The sequence below is a fragment of the Ictidomys tridecemlineatus genome, chromosome X (genome assembly GCF_052094955.1).
Source record: "Ictidomys tridecemlineatus isolate mIctTri1 chromosome X, mIctTri1.hap1, whole genome shotgun sequence".
In the NCBI taxonomy this organism is placed as follows: Eukaryota; Metazoa; Chordata; class Mammalia; order Rodentia; family Sciuridae; genus Ictidomys; species Ictidomys tridecemlineatus.
In genome coordinates this window covers 79,086,305-79,108,027 of record NC_135493.1, presented here as the reverse complement: position 1 = coordinate 79,108,027, position 21,723 = coordinate 79,086,305, and the positions used below count along the sequence as shown (strand labels likewise).

Genomic DNA, 21,723 nt, shown 5'->3' with positions numbered 1-21,723 from the left:
AATTACAGCCTGGTGCAGTGGCACATGACTGCAATCCCAGTGATTCAAGAGGCTGACATGGGAGGATCACAAATTCAAGGCCAGCTTCAGCAACACAGCAAGAACCTGTTTCCAAATAAAAAGGGGCTAAGGATGTAGCTTAGTGGTAAAGCACCCCTGAGTTCAATCCTCAGTACTGAAAACATAAAAGTTATAAAAGAAAGAAACTTAAGAGTATTTTGTGTGCTTTAATTGGTTAATGAAAACTTCACATATTGCATGTCTTTTTACTTTACTAGAATGACAATATTGATGGTTGTGATAAAAGGCTTCTCCCATTTTTCTCACAACCTCCTTTAACATTTATGACCCATGCAGGACACAGAAGCAAAAGGCATTGATCCCTTCATCAGAGAACAAGTCACAGGGGCAGACTCTGAGTAGAGGATTAGCTCTGACACTGATACTCAGAAAATTAAAATGGTTAGCCACAATTCTGGTAGAATCTTGAACTCTGATCTCTAGCAGAACCACAGGTTGAAGTCATTTGATATCAATCTTTAATCCCAATAACATGGGTCACTGTTGTCGAAGCTCTAATTGTTTTAGAGTAACATTCATTGTGCCAGGGTTTTGTTTCATTTTAACCTATCATATCCATTAACATATTTTTATGAGCCCTAACAGATGCAGGCCATATAACCAGTTTCTGATAATTATTTTTGAATAATTAATTCATAGGGCCCTTGACAGTAATAGGTTGAAAGTTTAAAAAATGTTAAAAGTTACTGAGCATGTTGTATTGATGGTTCCCGAGGACTAGCTGGATCTCTATATGGTGTCAGGGACTGAACAAGTACTCTTGAATTCCAATTACTAGTCTGATCAAAATTTCTCCTATTGGGCTAGGGGTCTAGCTCAGTAATAGAGCACTTGCTTAGCATGTGTCAGACCCCAGGTTTGAGGAAAAGCATCACCAAAAAAAGAAAGAAAAAAAGAAATTCTGTTGCTCAAGTCCATCTTCGAAAACACCTAAGGAAATTGGGAAGTTGCAGCTCTGCTTTCATTTGTTATACAAGATATCATAAAATGGTGGCTATTTAAATTATATTATTTAATATTATTATTTTGGGTACCAGGGGTTGAACTCAGGGACATTAGACCACTGAGCCACATCCCCAGCCCTTTTTTGTATTTTATTCAAAGACAGAGTCTCACTGAGTTGCTTATCACCTTGCTTTTTGCTGAGGCTGGCTTTGAACTCATGATCCTCCTGCCTTAGCCACCCGAGCTGCTAGATTATAGGTGCCTGGCTAATATATTTTTATTGGATTAAATGAAGATTCTGGACTTTGTGTAAATAAGGCTAATATAAATTCAATTCATTTTATTCATAGAGGTCAACAGAGCACATTTTTTAGACCAGTGTTCTCAAACATTAATGTACATAAGAATTACCTGGAGAGCTCATTAAAATGTAGATTTGGGTTCAATAAGTCAGCAGTGGACTAGAGAGTCTGTATTTCTAACACGCTGCCAAGTGATGCTGATGTTGCTAATCTGTGAACCACACTTCAAGTTGCAAAAATTTAGACTCAAGTAAATAGGAAAAACTTCCTTTCTGAGTCTAGTCTGAAAGTTTATGGGGCCCTTGCTTAATGTAATGACAAATACCAGATCTGAATGTGAAAAATACTTCAGTTTTATATCATATGTGATATAAATTAATTATATTTGGGTTCCTATGTGTAAGATGCAAATGAATTTTATAATATAAGCAACTTGTTTTAATGGTACTGATATAAATGAAACTTATTTAGGTGGTATTCATCATCAACAAAATAATACGAAATATATGCCAAAGTATTTTGATTTTATAGAAACTCTGAAAAAAAATCAACATTATGAATTATTGAAATGCAAATCAACATAATTTCAAATTCTGTCATTTTGAAAGTTTTTCAAAACTGTAAGTAGTAAAAATAAAAACACTGTAAATGGTAACAGATAAAATTAAATTTTGCTAAAACTAATTTTAGTAATTTTTATGACTACCTGATATAGTCTCACTTCTAATATATCTTTATTTTTTTTTTTTAAGAGAGAGTGAGAGAGAGGGGGACAGAGAGAGAGAGAGAGAATTTTAACATTTATTTATTTTTTCTTAGTTCTTGGCGGACACAACATCTTTGTTGGTATGTGGTGCTGCTGAGGATCGAACCCGGGCCGCACGCATGCTAGGCGAGCGCGCTACCGCTTGAGCCACATCCCCAGCCCCCATCACTTCTAATATATCTATCCAATTTAAATTTTCTTTCTAGTTTCATAATTATTCCCTTTTGCAATTATAGATTCCCTAAATGTTTTTCAGTCTTTTGGTAATGGAGACTCTTTAACTTTAATATTTTGTATAATTTTCTAATAAGGAATTATGTGTCACATTTTTAGAGCACAGTTACATTATTCATAATAGCTAACAGTAGAAACTCAAATTTCTATTAACTGATGAATGAAGAAATAAATGTGGTATATATCCAGACAGTGGAATATTATGAAGTTCTGATATATCCTACAATATAGATGTACCTTGAAAACATTATGCAAAGTAAAACATTCCAGACACACAAAAGGACAAATATTATATGATCCCATTTATATGAGATGGGGGAGGTGGGAGAGAGGGCAGAAGAAGGGTAGATGGATGTGATCAGTGTATGACATATGCATGTATAAAAACATCAGTGAATCTCACAAATCTGAATAATTAATATGTGTTATTAATATGTTAATATAATAGTGATCACAAAGAACAGTGGTCACTAAAGGCTGGGAGGAAGGAAAAATGGGGAGTGCTAATGGGTATAGGATTTCTTTGGGGGATGACAAAAATGTACTAAAATTATATAATGTTGATGCCTGCAAAACTGTGCATATACTAACAGCAAATTAAGTTTGTACTTCCAAAGGGTGAATTTTATGGTATTATGTGAACTACAGGTTGAGTAGCCCTTATCAGAAATGCTTAGGGTCATTCAACAGATGAATGGATAAAGAAAATGTGGTATATATACACAATGGAATATTACTCAGCCATAAAGAAGAATGAAATTATGGCATTTGCTGGTAAATGAACAGAATTGGAGGATATCATACTAATTGAAATAAGCCAATCTCCAAAAACCAAAAGCCAATGTTCTCTCTGATATGTAGATGCTAACACACAATAAGGGGAGAGGGAAGAACAGAGGTTCATTGGATTAGACAAAGGGGAATGAATGGAAGGGAGGATGGGAATAAGAAAGACAGTAGAATAAATCAGACATAACTTTCCTATGTTCAATATATGGACACATGACGAGCATAACTGCATATCATGTTTAACCACAAGAATGAGATCTTAATTAGAATACATTATACTCCATATATGTACATTATATCAAATACATTCTACTGTCAAGTACAACTAAAAAATAAATAAATAAATAAATGCTTGAGGTCAGGAGTATTTTGGATTTTTGAATATTTGCCTAAATGCAATGAAATATATAGGGGATGGGACCCAAATCAAAACATGAAATTCATTTGTGTTTTGTATACATCTTATCTGAAAATCTTGAAAATAATTTTTAAAAATATTTTTGGTCTGCCTATGTTTTGACAGCAACCCATCACATGTGGTGAAGTGTGGAATTTTCCACTTAATGGCATCATGTTGGCACTCAAAAAGTTTTGAACTTTGGGGCTGGGGCTATAGCTCAGTGGCAAAGCACTTGCCTAGCATTTGTGAGGCATGGGGTTTGATCCTTAGCACTACATAAAAAAAAACTAAACAAATAAAGGCGTGCTGTCCATTTACAACTATTAATTGTTTTAAAAGTTATGAATTTTGCAGTATTTTGTTTTTCTGGAGCATTTTGCATTCTGGATTTTCAGATTAGGGATATTCACTATGTACATGTCAACTTCTAAATGTGAGAATTATATAATTTCTACCATTTGTCATCAATATGAAAATTAAGAATGCTTTTTATTCCTCAGGGTCCTCTCCCACTGACACTTATGTACTATAATAATCTAGGCATGTGTTTACTAAAAGCTTTGATTCAGTCTGAGTGAGCATAAAAAAGGACTATTACTATTTGATATCTTTCATTCTAATCAGAATAGCCAAGGTTAATGACATTGTCTGGAAAACATTTGTATTTGTTTTAGTCATTAAGGCAAGAAATTTCATTAAGTCAATTCTTTAGTTTAATTCAAGGCCAGGTTCAATTCTGGTTCAAAACAACAAGTTCACATAGGCAAATTCCACTGGATATACATTTTTGTTTCCAGTTAAAAAGTAAGAGCTATCAGGAAATATGAAAAATTTGAAACAGGTCTGGAATCAGTTTAATTTGGATGTCTAAATTTAAAGTCACAGTTTAAATCTTATTATTTATTTATACCATTTCTTTTTAAAATAACATTTGGCTCCCCCATTATATAAATACATACATACATCATTGATGTAAAAAATGTATAATACACTGGACAGCACAATGAAAACAAAAAAAAAATCACTCTTATCCTACCAATCAAAGAAAACCACAATTTGGGGGGAACAGGGACTGAAATATAGCAGGTCAGATTCCATGCATGTATGATTTTATTGAGATGAACCCAGCTACTATGTATGATGCTCGTTAAATAAATAAATAAAAGATAACCACTATTAAAATTTTGGTTCATGTCCTGCAGAATTTTATTCATTTTTATTCAATTCAGAAATGAATTCATATATATTTATTTATAATTTTGATTGCAGTACATATGTGGAATTTTAGCTTTTTTTTCATTTAGCAAAATAGCTCAGACATTTTCCTATAGTATTACTTATCTGTAATACCATCATTTTTTATGGCTTCACAGCATTTCATCACATGGTTATACCATGATTTACTTATTGTTTATAGTTTTTCAAATACTATAAATAATTATCCAAACATCCTTAGGCATCTTTGTATGTGCTGCTGGCTACCTCCCTAGGACTTGTTAGTAAAAAGTGGAATTTCAGTGCCTATAAATCATTTCTCATTGCTGAAAGCCAAATGAAGTGGCAAAATAAAAATAAAAGAACATTAGGGAAGTCAAAGAAAAAGTGATAGTTACCTGATAGGGTGGCATTGAATCCCATGTCTTCTATTGCTTCTCTCAAGGTTTCTGGAGAGGTTAGTAGAGGGTCATACTCAACAGTTCCACTGCTATTTGCAAGGGAGACTCGTATGGATTTTACACCTGCCTTTTTTGATATTACACCTTCAATAGACTGTACACAAGAATTACAAGTCATACCATCAATGTGTATCACAGTTTCTTGAGTCAGAGGCTGGCTAACTATGTTCAAAGGCATCTTTTGAAGAGATGAGCTGGAGGGAGAGGTGGAGGTACTCTCAACTTCACTTGCAATCCTAACTCTATATTGCCCTGGTGAAACAGCTTCTATTGCTTTTCTCAGCATTTCTGGAGTGACTGAGCTTGCATTGTACTTTACAACGGCAGACCTATTCTCTAAAGAAACTACTATGCTGCTTACATATTGGAGTGTAGATAAAGCGCTTTCAATATTTGACACGCACGATTTACAATGCATGCCATCTATGATGAAAGTAGCTGTTGTATCATTGGTATATGATGATGATGGACTTCTTTGCTGTGATCCTTCTGGAGATTTCACTGGTGTGTTCTTTAGACGTTCTACATCAATAGCTCCCAATTTAAGGTACTTGGGCTGCTTTTTGATGTATGCTGGAAAGCCTGCAGCTTCAATCTGCTTCTTTATTTCCTCTACTGTGATAAGATGAGGTTGGTAAACAACAGTGGCTTCTTGGTTGTCTAGGGAAACTAGTTAATAAAAAGAAACATGAATATTATTTAAGTCAGTTATTCCTGCACCCCTTCAGAATCAATAATTATTTCTCACTCATTCTTCTCAACATCTGTTCTTAAAATAATTTTGTTCTTTTCATAAAATGTGATTGACATGAGTGGAAAGAAATAAAAGATATCATCACTATTGCTATGGTCTCTAAGTTTCTATAAACCTGCATAGAAATATATTAAAGAGTCCCCCAGGCATGTTGTGGTAAGAACCCTGAACTCCAGGAATCGCTACCCCAGCTGCCCTTTCTGCCAAACTAAAGTTCAAGACTCTCATAACCTTTCATTATAATCATTAACTTTACTGACATTAATGCTGGGAATATGCTATGCCTCAAACTTCAACGAAGTGGTAAGCATTCTAGTCCCATGGATTCAAAACCCATGCTTGGGAAGAAAGCAAAAAGTTAAAAGATCAAACCCGAAAACTAAGCTTTATAAAACAAGCAAAATCATATTGGAACTATTACCTTTAATTCGCTGAATACCTTGCAGTTTCCCAATTTTTCCTTCAATAGTGCTAGTGCATGAATGGCAGGTCATTCCTTCCACTTTCATCTTCAACATGACTTCCCCTGCTGGAGCCATACTGTGGTCTTCATAAGGTCCTGTTTTTTTCTCTACAGTTCCAATATCTAAACTGAGGTCTGGAACCAGCTCTATTATCTGATTGGCATTCACTATAGAAGGAATGATTGTCACTACTGCAGCTCTTTGCTGAGGGGAAATTTTAATGTCTGTCACACCCTTGGTCTTGAGCAATGTGCTTTGGATATGGTCCCATGGTGGAGCCAGTGAAGCAGTAACAGTCAAAAACACAGTATCGGTTAAAACTGGAAGAGGGTTAGAATTATGAAGAATAGCATCAAAGCCCATGTCATCGATGGCTTCCTGTAGGGTCTTTGGAGTCTGCAGTTTAGGGTCATAAATAATCGTTGCATTTTTCTCTTCCAGTGAAACCTTTTGGAAGGAAATTTCAGAAGTTAGTTTAATTAAGTGATATGACATTGGGTTTTATTTATTTATTTGGTTCTAGAGATTGAACCCAGGGGCATTCAACCATGGATTCACATCCCTAGCCCTTTTTACTTATTTATTTTTTTGTTTTGAGACAGGGGTTTGCTAAGTTGCTGAGGCTAACCTTGAACTTGTGATCCTTCTGCCTTAGCTTCCCAAGTTGCTGGGACTATAGGCATGTGCCACAGTGTCTGGCTCACATGACAGAGGATCTTAAAAATGTCAATAATTATTATCACATTCAAGAAGAATAAAATAACTCAATCTAATTGGAGTAAATAATAATAAATAATTTATTATTTTTCATTATACTATTCTCATTGGAAAGGAACATAAAATGTCTTGTCTATTTAAAAGAAAGGTAAAGCCTACGTGACTATGGTACCAGACAACTATCTGAAATATGTACATGGACAAATACACCCTAGAATTTCATAACACAGCACAAACTACTCTTTCCTACCATCTCCTTTCATGACTATTCCAATACTTCACAGTCTACTAATTCAAAAGGTTATATGGGAAGCAGGATTAGCTATAGAAAACAAAAAGGTAACATGAATTTTGCTCATATAATATGTTCAATTAAGATAACTGTTGGCAAGAAAAGACACTAACCAGCCAGTTTATGAGTGAAGGTAATATTTATAGGTTTTTGTAGCATATACTCCTATTACTCTTAAGTCACTACAGCATAGTATTAATTTTGTTCAAAACCAGAACACTTTTATTGATTCTTTTATGGTTCATAAACATGATGATTGGGTTTTCACATTTAAGTGTAAGATATGCCTCACTCAATCCTTGTTATGACACTAGCACACTTTCTGACAGAAAAAAAGGAACTTTTGGTGTTTTGCCTGATTATAAAACAATGGTTGTATTAGTTAAAATATTTTTAGTTGTAGATGGACATAATTCCTTTATTTGTTTTTTATGTGGTGCTGAGGATCAAATCCAGTGCCTCACACATGCTAGGCAAGCGCTCTACCACTGAGCTACAACCCCAGCCCCCAATGGTTATATTCTTTTTTTTAATTTTTAATGTTTATTTTTTAGTTTTGGCAGACATGATATCTTTGTTTTGTATGTGGTGCTGAGGATCGAACCTGGGCTGCACGCATGCCAGGCGAGCATGCTACCACTTGAGCCACATCCCCAGCCCCACAATGGTTGTATTCTTAAAGCTCAGTTACAGCATATAATTTAACTACTGTCATGACTGCATCTCTTTGGCTAACATATTACAAAGATTTATGATGAACACACACATTCACAAATACTGGGTTAAGAGAATATTTTAATTCCAACTACAATTCTCTACTACTTATTAGCCAACCACCCTCTATTAGTTCCACCATCTAAAAATTGAGAAAATGGGCCTGTGTTCTTAAAGGGGTTTTTTTTACAGTGATCATATAAGTAAATAGATAGGAAAATTCTTTGTAGCAGCAACAAGTTATATAAAAGTAAGCCACTAATTATTATCAAGAACTTATTGTATGTGCCTGGAAATGGGATTCTCAGGATACAAAGTGAACATGGCATAATCATAAGGAGCAATACTGGCACAGAGACTAGAAAAAATGGACACTCATTCATCCCTAGGAACAGAGGTGAGGGAAGATAATATCTGAGCATTAAAAGACAAACAGGAATCAGCAAGGATGTATGAGGCAGGGAAATGTAGACAACTGGAAGCACAAGAGTAGTGAGAGATGAGAAGCTGGGGAAATAGACAACTGCTCCATTATGGGGTCTCACATAACAATATTGTTTTGTAATTTATCTTTTAGTAAGTGGGGAGACATGGATAAGTTAAGCAGGGAAATGACATGATTAGATTTGCATTACAGAGAAGAGTCATTTCAGAGGCTGTGTGGAATATGATAAGGTGGGGTGGAGTAATAAAGGAGGAAGGAAGATCAAAGAGGAGGCTACCACAATTACAACAGTGGTGCAATAGATTCTGAATTACAACATGCACACTGGAGTAAAGAGAACAGAGGCAGTTCCAAGATACATTTAGTACAGCAGGGCCTAACTAATCAGATGTAGAGGGTAAGGAATGACTAGGATGATTCATAAATTCCTGGCTTGGGCCAGTAGATAGATGGTAATGCCATTAAATGATATTAGAAAGAGGGGAAGAAAAAAAGAAGTCAAGAGGTAAAAGTAGAGAAAAAGGAGAGGTAATGAATATAGTTCTAGACCTATCAATTTTGAGACAGCAGTAGAATATTAATGTTCAAAAGGTATCTAAAATATAGGTATTACTATTTTTATTAATTTAGAGTGAAAGCTTTGTTTCACACAACAAAACAACTCTAAATAAAGCTAAATATAATTCAGAGTGGGAAATACCATTTTAAACTCTCTACAATGATTATATAATTAAAATTTTCACTTATTTTCATGGACTTCACTCTTTATTTCTTCCTTTAGCTTGATAACCAATGACTATGTATTTGATGAAAATTGAAATTGCTTATGGCATGGAAAGTTTCTATCACTCAGATAATTCTAGTTGGTTAGTTTGTTCTTGTTATAGAAGAGATCACTATCACAAACGATCCAAAACAGAACTGGGAAAATAATTTATATTGGATTTGGATTACATTATGTAATTTTCCATGGGAAAATTCAGAACAGTAAACCACATATAGTTGAGACACAGATTTGAAAAAGATACAATATTATGTGCAATATTATGACAATCACTATCACATGGAAACCTTTGTGTCTCTGTGTTTTCAAAGAGATCCTCTTTTAAACTTTAATCTCACTCCTCTGAGATCAATGATTTTCTTATTAAAAAAAAAATGACTAGGTGGGCTGGGGATGTGCTCAAGCGGTAGCGCGCTCGCCTGGCATGCGTGCGGCCCGGGTTTGATCCTCAGCACCACATACAAAGATGTTGTGCCCGCCGAAAACTAAAAAATAAAGATTAAAATTTTTAAAAAATGACTAGGGGTGCTGGGGATGTGGCATGTGAAACCCTTGGTTCCATCTCATCCATGCAAAAGGAAAAAAAAAGACTTTATGACTGGGAGTATAGCTCAGTGGTAGAATGTTTACCTAGCAAATGCAAGGCCCTGGGTTCCATCCCTGCAACTTGGAAAAAAAAAAAAAAGAAGAAAGTGACATTCAATAATGTAGACATGATAACTAAAGGAGAAGTTGGATCAGTGGTTTTCAGGGGCTAAGGGTGGGGGCCAATATCACAACAGAGTTTTTAGGGGTGATGAGACTGTGCTATCCTGGTGGTATGAATCATGTATTAACATTCACAAAACTAAAAAATTCAAAGAACTCTATACCAAAAAAGTCAATACTACTGGATGATGATTTTTGAAAACAAAACAAAAAAATGAAAAATTCAGTTCCTCAGCTGCACCAGCCACATCCTAAGTGTTCAATGGTCAACATGACTCAATGTAGCTAGTGGCTGCCATATTTGATAGAGCATATGCAGAACATTACCATCAGTGTGGAACATTCTTGGACAGTACTATTTTAGGTACTACTACATTTTTTCTGATAAAGTGACAATGTAAAGAATTATTTTCCCTTTAGGTTTGAATATATTATGTCTGGTATCAAGATTGGTTTTGAGCTAAATTCTCCCCTTAACAATGTCATTTTACTAACATACACAATGAAAAATTTGTCTGATTTTAAGAGCAAAAATAATTTCATCACTGGATGATTTGCTATACTTTGTATTGCCTTAGCCCATATTTTATTCATAAAAGATATAATGAGACTATGTATAATATACTATCCAAAAGGTTATATTACCCTGTGCTATTTATGCTGCAGAAGGTGAACACACTTCCTTACTTATTAACTTCCTACTTCTTTCAGCTGGCCATCTATACTCAATGTTCCCCTTTAGGGTAATAGCACTTAACTTTCCCTCTAATTATTAATATCAAAAAAACTTTTCAAACCTAAGTTTTCAAAGTAAAGTGAATCATTTCGTTTTAAGAAGAAATTTTCATAGTAGCTGATAATTTTACAATACAGTTGGGGTACCAAATCCTTGGGCAGGAAGCTAAATGGCATTTATCTTGTCAACAAATATTTGAATGCCTATATAGTGCCTGGCCCTGTGCTAGCCTCCTCGAAGTCCTCACACTGTTTCAGAGTTTCAAAGGTTTCTTTTTTCTCAGAATCTTTCATTAGAAACCAATACTATTATTTTTATTTTCAAAGAAACTATTTCCCATTAGTTCCTTATTAGTTCCTCTGGAAAAGAAACAACAGCATACAACTATGAACATAGGAGGTACTTAAGATGAAGGACTTTTCAGTATTTGGGTAAAGGCAGTAGTGGGAGAGGGAAAAAAGAAAATAAACCAAATTTTGTATAATCTGTAGCCTTTATAGCTTTATAACAGTAGAGAGGGTGCTGACAGAAGTTGTAAAGGATCCATTATTTTAATGTTTGTGGTGTTCTGTGTCTCCTGAAATGTCAAAGGTGAAATTCAGGCACAGTATACTTTTTGAAAACAATTTCTGCATAATTTGCATAATACATAAAGGCTGCATCTTATATTCTTAGGCAATATGAAAGCTAAAGGCTTGGACAAATCAACTCTACCTCTGAGGGCTTCTACTTCCTGACAGACTGGACAATATTCCTTGTAAGCTCTAACATTCTATAAAAGCTAAAAAAAAATGTTGTTAATATCTCTTCTTGGGTTTTGTCATTAGTACATTTTACTCTTTTGCATTCTTCCTCATTTGATAATGAAAGGTGCCAGTCTGAATGTGTCCCCACAAAATTCATGTTGAAACCCTAACCCCCCAGGAGGGGTTTTGGGAGGTGAGGAGGTCATGAAGCAGAGCCCTCATAATTAGGATGAATTATCAAAGAGGCACCAGAGAGCTCACATAGATGGTTCTACCATATGAAGATACAGGAAGAAGACACCTTTAAGGACCAGAAGTCAGCCCTTGCCAGATAGTGAATTTGCTGTTGCATGGATTTTAGAACTATAAGAAATAAATTTTTATTGTTTATAAAGCCACCCAGTTTATTCTGTTTTGTTATAGCAAGTAAAGAGACTAAGACAATGGCGATCCAATTCTGTATGTATAAAAAGCTAGGAAACTGAAGAAACTGCCCAGAAAACCCAGCAAGAAAATGAAACAGCTAAGATTCAAATGCAAACGTAAGTAACTCCAAAATCCATGCTCTTTCAATCTATAAATGATTAGGTTAGATGATGTCCAATTTCTTTTTTTAATACATTTAAAATTTTATTCAAAATAAATGATAGACATACAAACAATATGAAAAAGCAAGAAAACAAACTATCCCAAACAAAATAGATCTTAGACCTAAATGTAAAGATTTCTGAGAATATAGGCTGGTAAATCACAATGATGTCCAATTTCTTGAAAAACTAAAATCATGTGCCTGTGATTTGAATAATGTATGTTTTACAAATAAAAAATAAAACTGAATAGCATTACATATTTCTATCGTTTGAACCAAATTTTACTTCAGTTTATTGATCCCCTCTACATTTCTTTGCTTCTCCCATGCTAATGTAAATTAGAAATGACTTAGAGAACAAATTAATTTGGGGTTTTAGCAAAATTGAAAATCAGGACATTTTAATACTTCCCCATTTTAAGTCATTTTGGGAAAGGTTCTTGGCTAATGTTTTAGCACAGTAAAATTTCATTTTATCTTCTAGGAAGCAATTTATATATCAGGTTAACAAGCTACTCAGTGTAGGAATCTCAGAAGATTTGAAGCCCACTTTCTTTCATTTTCATCTAATGATTCAACTCAGAGGTGATCAAAGTTTTTTATGGTTGGAAAGATTCTGCCATTTTACACATACAGAAATTGAAGTCAGAAAAGTGAAGTAATTCAACCATTATCCTGAATTTCTAATATGTTTATATCACTCATGTATTTTTGAATCAAGTAAAAAGCAATTACAATAAATAATATATATATATTAGTTACAATACAAACTACATTATTGTTTATTGAAAAAGAATACATGTACATTAATAGAGTAACACGCTGCTTTGGTGCTTCAATATAGTATACTAAAAATTAAAATATCATAAGAGGATGCCATTCAGCTCTATTAACATTTTTTGGGGGGGGTACCAGAGCTGCAGTTCATTGATAAGAGTTCATGCTTAGCATATGTGAGGCCATGGGTTCAAGCCTCAGCACCAAAAGATAAAATTATCCTTTTGACCAATCTAAGTAAAGGTTAGCCTTAAAATTATTAAATCAATTTATGAATTGGCAAAAGACAATTGTTAGAAACTAAGACAATAGTTCAAAATTGATCTAAAACTTCAAGAAAATCGAATGTTTGAAGATGAGAGATGTATAGTTTTGAAGTTATAACATTGTTTTTCATAAACTAAGCTTCCTGTAAATTGAGTGCTTTTCAATTTTCACTTTTAATACATTTTCATTTGCTTCAGAAATTATACAATATATGATTATTAATTATAAAAAATTAAATACAACAGTATAAAAAGGAAATAGTGAAAGTCCCCTTCACACCATTTCTCCACTGCTAGGTTTTATCTTGGACTTATTTGACATTTCTTTGATATTTGGAATAGAGTGCAGAAGCCTAAGCCTTTGTGAAAAGCTGATTCTACATTTTAATGAATGTGTGATTATTATCTGCTAATTTATAACAATCAAAATGTCTATATTACCCTAATATAGAGTAAGTAAAAGAACATTAATCTGAAGAACAAAATGTTGAATACACTATCATTTGCTATAGGAAATTTAAAAAATCTCAAAGAAATAAAAATATCAGATGGGTTCTTTATATAATGATATGGAACAATATCTAAAATGTATTTACTAAGTGAAAAAAGGAAGGTGCAGAATGATATGTACAGTATGCTTCAATTTTTATAAAGAAATTATATATATATATACACACATATACACACACACATATATTTGGTAGATATACATATATACATAATTTTATATTTATTGTCTTTCTGGAAGAATACACATATATAGAATAACTTGTTTCCTATAGGAGTTGAATTTTAACCTATGCATGTGTTACTTTTACAATAATAAAAAATTAGTTAATTTTAAGGGAGCTAAGAATGTATTTATTGATTCATAGAAGAAATTTAGTACTGATAGCATCTAGGTAGTCATTTTTCCATATTTTATTGGTGCATGATAATTATACATAATAGTGGGATTCATTTTATGTACACAATACAACAATATAATTTGGTCAAAGCCATTCTTTTCCCTTAGTCATTTTTTTTCTGTAGTCCTAAGTATTGAACCCAGGGGCACTCTACCACTGAGATACACCCCCAGCCTTTTTTAAATTTTTGTTTTGAGGGTTGGGAATGTGGCTCAAGCGGTAGCACGCATGCGTGCGGCCTGGGTTAGATCTTCAGCACAACATACAAACAAAGATGTTGTATCCGCCGAAAACTGAAAAATAAATATTAAAAAATAAAATAAAATAAAATAAATTTTTGTTTTGAGACAGGGTCTCACTAATTTTCTGAAGCTTGCCTTGACCTTGTGATCCTCTTGCCTCAGCCTCCTGAGTCATTGTGATTACAAGCATGCACCACTGAGCCTGTCTAGGTGGTCATTTTTATAAAAGATAGTCTATATAAAGAGAACAGGTACCAGTGTTTATCTGAGTAAATGTTAAAAGCACTCAAAAAGTTATCATTATAAGTTTCAGGGACAAAGTAATTTGTTAATAAGACATTAACCTTTGGAATCATTCAGTACTTATATCTAATTAAATTTGTTTTTACATTTTCACTTCACAAAGGCCAAACGATCCCAGAGAAAGAACTTCACATTATCTGCCCATTTTATTTTTCCTTTGAACAGACTGCTGGGGTGATTAAATTAAACTTCAGTTTAATCCCTTTAAAGTCTACTGTTAACATTGGCAGGAAAAACAAAACTATTATATTCATTTAATGTATAATTTAAGATACAATTCCCAAAGTGTATTCACATGATAAACCTGCAAAGAGAAATTAATCATATTCTTTCTGTTCATTCAAAAATTAGAGACGTCTTAATAGAAGTTCAGTGGACTAGACACAGAGGAATAAAGGGAAGGGAGGAGGGAAAAGAATAAGAAAGACAGTGGAAAGAATCTGACATAACTTTCCTAAGTACGTATATGAATATACCACAGTGAATCTCCACATCCTGTACAACCAGAAGACTGGGATCCTAATTAGAATGATATACTCCATGTTTGTATAAATATGTCAAAATATACTTTGCTGTCATATATGACTAAACAGAACATATGTTTAAAGGGAAAAAAAGAGAGACTTCTTGACTATTCATGCTCCTTGAATTGTTAAAACTTTAATCTTTTCCACTGTTGCATTTTTCAATAAAACAATCATACTTGATTGAATAATCACAATTGTATTACTTCAATCCAAACACTACCATGAACTTTGTTTTTAAATATTTTTTAATTGTAGATGGACCTTTATTTTATGTATTTATATGCAGTGCTGAGGATAGAACCCAGGGCCTCACACATGCTAGGCAAGTGCTCCACCACTGAGCCACAACCCCAGCCCCCAAGAGCTCCTTTTGGGGGGCTTGGGGTACTAGAAATTGAACCTAGAGGGCTTTATTACAGGTATTTGCCACTGTGCCCAGCTTACCAAGAGCTCTGATTTAGTTAAAACACTGCTATCCTGAAATCTGGTTTCTAAATTGATTGCACATCATTTTAATTGTAACTTTGGAAATTATGACAGAAATTTTAAACCTTAATATTCTTTAAAAAGTGGGTAATGTATTATCATGTTGACCTATTTTCTGAATATAAATTATACTTGGACAAGAACAATTTGCTCTATGGTGCCTAAAAAGAGGCAAATCCACATTTTATGGCCTCTGAAACTCAAGTAACAATAAATAACTTTATAAAATATTTATTTTATATCTACATAAAATAACCATATAGGATTATAAATAATATTCTATATAAAAGTAAGTATACTGGATATATAATAAAAATCACACTACAAATTTGTTAAATCATCATAAACATCCATAAAAATAACATTTTTATTAATAATATCTGATACACCTCTTTTTTTTCCTACATATCTGGCTGTACATTGTTTCATGCTTCCTTTGACAATGACTTGATAAAAACATTTTCTGTACAGAGAAGACAGATAATTTGGTCTTTCCTCTAAATAGAATGTTGTTTTTGTTTGCTCTGCAGCACTGGGGATGGGAAACTCTACCCAAGAACTACATCCCCATCTCTAAAATGTTTTTGATTAGCAATAGTTCAGAAAATTTCCTTTCAACATTAAAATTCATCACAATTCACAAAAACTGTTAAGTTTTTAGAGCTATTCTCAAATTTGGGATAACTACTGAGTTTCTTTCCTATACAAACTATAAGATTTCAGGGCATTTCAAGCTTACTTATGCAGTTTCTAATCTTATGTAGTCTTTCCCTTGATAGCATTAATTTACCAGTTTTACACTGAGCCCTATACCTTCTTGTCACAACTCTGTTGGTGCCTCCGATGATAGGGGTTTGGGAAGTCATTCCTATACCAGAATATTCCTAGCAAAAATCTTCATCATATACAGAAGTAACCAAGACTCACACCTAGCTAAAGAGTCTACTAACCTCAAACTAAAAATATCTCCAACTTAACCTCCTCTGAGATCCCCAAAATATTCATGGCCACTCCAACACAAAGGGGAAGCTCTAAGAGGGATTAAAGTGGAAATGAACAGGGGTTTTTAAAGACTGTGGTTAAAATATTTTGCTTTTATAAATAGTACAAAAACATGTGACCATATGAATACATTGCTAAAACTCCTTCCAGGGTTGTAGAAGGAGGTCAATGCAAAGGAGAGGCTCTGAAACATAAGCTTCACTAACTTCACAATAAATGTGTCCCTGGGCTTAGAAGACTTAACACTTAGTAAAATATTTTCTAAAGGAAGAAAAAAAAGAACAGTCAAAAATATATCCTATTTTACAAGGGTTTTTGACAGATGGAGGGCAGGAAGAGCTGAAAAAAGCAGAAGTATCTTTCTTCGTATGTTTAGCAATCAAATTGTGAATGTGCCCTGGAAAGTATAGGCTTGAGTATCTGTTACTAGGATTTGTGTAAATCACTACTGGTAACACAGACTGCTTTCACATTACCTCACTGCTATTCTTCCTTTACAATTGAATCAAAATTCAATTGCATTTGTCCGACCTTAAACAGATCTTATTAGGCAGTGGTGAATTCTGGGAAGATGCAGAGGCAATAGTAGTCTTAGATATGATTGGAGTGCGAGTAGGCTGTTGTGGGAAATAACAATGTACTTGCAAATATCAAACTGGAATTTAGCCTTATAGTTATATATGAACATGTCAGCACAAACAAATAATCACCCCAAATAGTTTGCCAGTCATGGAGTTGGGGGTTTCGGAAAATACATTAGTTGTCTGTGAAGAGTAAGTACCTAAATCACTTGAAGAACAATTATGTGAACTAGCTTCCAGATGGTTAAAATAGTTTTACTACAATTAGCACAAACACTACTATATAATTAGTAAGCTTCAGCCTCTCTTCTGGCCTCCAGCACCAGCCCCACCTTAAATCAAGTGGAGGAGGTTTAATTGGTTTCATTTGAGGATAAATCAAATACATATGTCATATACATTACTCACTGAAATTAAACAACTCATTTTTAAAGTCTTAAGACTGAAGTTTTGCAGAGCTCCTTTTGTTATCCTCTTTCCTAATCAACAAACTCTAAGATATTTAACTAATTTTTGCACAGTTATGATTAGTGAAAAATGTTACAAATGTTTTTTATAAATTTAGATATTATAAACTCATTTGGGAAAACCTGCAGAACAGTAAAAAAAAAAAATAAGTACCTGTAACCTCTCATCTTTTCCAACTTGGCTCTCTCTCCAAAGAAAATTAAAGGCAATTGTAGCCTAGTTTGGACTACAGAGGAACAAAAGTAATGCAGGAACCTCTAACATTGGAGTTATGCCAAGATAGAGAGTGAATACAAATTAAATCTACTTTTGGAGCATGTGAAAATGGAAAATTCATATTCAAGTATTCACATGGATGCCTCAGAGAGAGAAAACTTAGGAGAAGGCATATTATACTATGTAAATAAAGCTTTTCTTCTGTTTTTGTTTTTTAGTTTTTCAAAGTTTTTATACTTTTTTAAGTTTTATTGATTTTATTTTTTTAATACATGACAGTGGAATACATTACAATTCTTATTACACATATATACCACAATTTTTCATATCTGTTTATATATAAAGTATGTTGACACCCAGTTCGAGTCTTTATACGTGTACTTTGGATAATGATGTCCATCACATTCCAAAATCCTTGCTAATCCCCTGCCCCCTCCTTTTCCCTCCCACTCCTTTAAATAAAACTTTTCTAACCACAACATCAATACAGTGTTAACTAATCAGATTATATAGTCAACAAATAAGAAATACTGCTTTTCCCCCAAATAGCTGCCCATATATTAGTTAGTATCACATTTTACATAACTCTTAAACTAAGGAAATGTATCAATCTTCATAAAGAATCATGATGTACCAATTAGTTGATTTTTTTTGTAATGAAAACAAGGCAAACTGAAGTCAATCTACTCAAGAATTTATGAGAAGTTAGACAAGAATATTATAGAGACAAGAAAGTATGAATCCTGTATTTCATTGAGAAGCCACAACCACTTTGAAATTGAATAGGTAAAAATTAATGTTTAGATTAATGATAATTATAAAATCAGAGCTCCCATAAATATCTAATTTGGATATAGTCACAGTATGATTCATACACTTAAAAATATAATGAGCGGGCTGGGGATGTGGCTCAAGCGGTAGTGCGCTTGCCTGGCATGCGCGGGGCGCTGGGTTCAATCCTCAGCACCACATAAAAATAAAGTTGTGTCCTCTGAAAACTAAAAAATAAATTTTAAAAAATTCTCTCTCTCTCTCTCTCTCTCTCTCTCTCTCTTAAAAAATATAATAAGCTTCTAATAATTAGAAAGAATCCACTGGATTCCTAATTTTAAATCTTGCACTAAATCTGATGTTCATTGAAAGAAAGCTCCCTTTAGAATATTAACATCTGCTCTGAGTACCATGGCAAAAAAATATATCTTTGCATGAGGATCTCAACTTGTCACAGGAAAACCATTCTCTGATTAAAGCAATCTGATCAAATTCCAAAATGGTATTTACTTTCACCATCATTGCGTTAAAGCAAAATTATAGGAAATTCCAGCAAACAGATCCACCATCAACATAAAGATGACTTAAAGATGATAAAAACCCAAATATTAAAATGATAAGTACAAATGAACACTAAAATGGCACATCTGGGGATTGACTCATTAAGCCCTGGCAGTGAAAATAAACATGTTCAATACTAAGCAATTTGTAGCATAATATTTAAGAAAAAACTTTCTATCCATTATTGTTATTATAGTAACAATCCTCAAAATTTTAGCAAGAAAGAGATATTGTTAACTTCTTTGGTCCCTTAGATGCAAGTTAGAGAGAAATGAGGGAGAATGGGTGCAAATCAAACTTCATGAAGTATGAGAAAGAGGGCTTAAGCTAACTATACTACTATCAACACTGAGAATCTCAAAGAGTGATAAGGGAAAGGGGGAGGGCAGCAAAATGCTTGGAATGGCAAGTAACTAGTGTGGAGATATACTAGGTAATTCCAAACCACAAACTCTTAGAAGCATCAGAAAAACACCTTAACAAATTCAGCTGCTGAGATTCTCATGCAAATAAATAGCAAGTATTCTCCTAGGTGATGTGTATAGGGAGGTTTCTTGTACTAGCCTCTCCACTTTGGTGTATGTTTGAAATGTTTCATTAAAAGTAAGTATTATGGGCTAGGGTTGTGGCTTAGTGGTAGAATGCTTGCCTTGCACACGTGAAGCCCTGGGTTCGATCCTCAGCACCACATAGAAATAAATAAATATAAAGATATGAAACAAAAAGTAAGTATTATTCCAAGCCAGGCACAGCGGTGTACACTCCTATAATCCCTGAAGCTTGGAAGGCTGAGGCAGGAGGATCACAAGTTCAAGCCAGCCTCAGCAAAGGCAAGGAGCTAAGCAACTCAGTGAGACCCTGTAGCTATATAAAATACAAAATAGGGCTAGGGATGTGGCTCAGTGGTCGAGTGCCCCTGAGTTCAATCCCTGGTACCTCCCCCCCAAAAAAAGTACGTATTCTTTAATCAAATGGGGCTTATCCTAAAAAAGCATGACTGTTTCAACATTTAAAAATGAATATAATGTGTCATAAACTAAAAAAATACATGATCTTATCTAAATTCAGAAAAAGCACTTGACAAAATTCAATATCCATGATACAATTGCCTATGTAGAAAATTCCAATGAATCTACAAAAAGACTAATAGATTTAACAAGTCAATTTAGCAAGATTGCAAGATACAAACTCAACATACAAAAATTATTGAACTTCTATAAGCTCATCATGAACAACTCAATTTGAAATTGAAATTTAACAAACAATACCATTTACAATAGCATTCAAAAACATATAATACTTAAATATAAGTCTAACAAAATAAGTACATGAATTACATAGAAGACTACAGATCCCTAATAAAAGAAATCAAAGAATATCTAAATAAATGGAAATTAAACCATATGCATAGACTGGAAAATTCCATATTGTTAAGATGTTAACTCTATCCAAATGAAACTATAGGATGAACGAAATCCCAATAAAAATTCCAGCAGACATTTGTGTAGAAACTTATAAGCTGATTCTAAAATTCATATGGAAAGGAAAAGAAACTAAAATAGCCAAGACAATTTTGGAAAAAAAATAAAAGAAAAAGTTAAGGAACCATATTACCTGACTTTAACACTTATTTAAAGCACATTTTTGTATTTCGTTAGCTCAGCCATAGAAACAACTTTTCTTTACCTCATCAAAGGTGAAAAAAACTTTTTCCTAATTGAATGAGTGGTTAATTTTGTTTATGAATACAGATGTTCAGTTTTTCCAGCACTATTTCTTAAAAAGTTTATTCTTCCTTCACTGAATTGCCTTTGTAATTCTGTTGAATATCAATTGACCATATTTATTGGTTTATTTCTGTACATTCAGCTGGGCTTGGTGGTGTAAGCCTGTAATCTCAGCAGTGGATGGGAGACTGAGGCAGAAAAGCCATGAGTTCAAGGCTATTCTGGCCAACAGAATGACAACGAGCCTCAAGAAATAATCATCTTATTTCTGCACACCCTATTCAGTTCCATTAATTTGTGTATCTGTCCCTTGGTCAGTATCACACAGTTTTGATGATTATTGCTAGCACTTTGGGTTCTTCTGTTTAGGAGATGCCACCAAACTATTTTGCTGCTTATATGTATATGGTACTGGGGATTGAACCCAATGACAATCTCCCACTGAACTACATCTTCAATCCTTTGTATTTTTTGAGACAAGTCTTGCTAAGTTACCCAAATTGGCCTCAAACTTCTGATTCTCCTGCCTCAGCCTCCCAAGTCACTGGAATTACAGGTGTGCAACACCATACTGGGCTCTTATTTCTTTATAAGATTTATATTAATATTTCATGTAAGTTGTATAAAATTAGAATATCCATATAAAGATGCTTGTATTATTAAGTAAGATCCTGAAATAAATTATATCAAGAAATGTGTTAAAATAGTATTACCAACTGGGCGCAATGGCACACACCAGTAATCCC

The 21,723-nt window shown here is 33.7% G+C and overlaps 1 protein-coding gene and 1 non-coding gene across 5 annotated transcripts in view; one reads left to right on the top strand and one right to left on the bottom strand.

Annotated features, from left to right (window-relative positions):
* Positions 1–21,723, bottom strand: part of Atp7a (ATPase copper transporting alpha) — a 144,771-nt gene that overhangs the window by 40,718 nt on the left and 82,330 nt on the right. For all 4 annotated transcript variants that reach the window (XM_078034738.1, XM_005337498.5, XM_040281628.2 and 1 more), the window contains exons 3-4: positions 6,369–6,858; positions 5,131–5,862 (exon numbers count right to left, since the gene is read on the bottom strand). In XM_078034738.1, coding sequence (XP_077890864.1) covers positions 5,131–5,862; positions 6,369–6,858 — 1,222 coding nt within the window. The remainder of the gene's footprint in view (positions 1–5,130; positions 5,863–6,368; positions 6,859–21,723) is intronic.
* On the top strand, positions 7,649–7,748 carry LOC120891229 (small nucleolar RNA U13). Its single transcript, XR_005735608.1, has one exon. It is a non-coding gene; the product is annotated as a small nucleolar RNA U13 (small nucleolar RNA).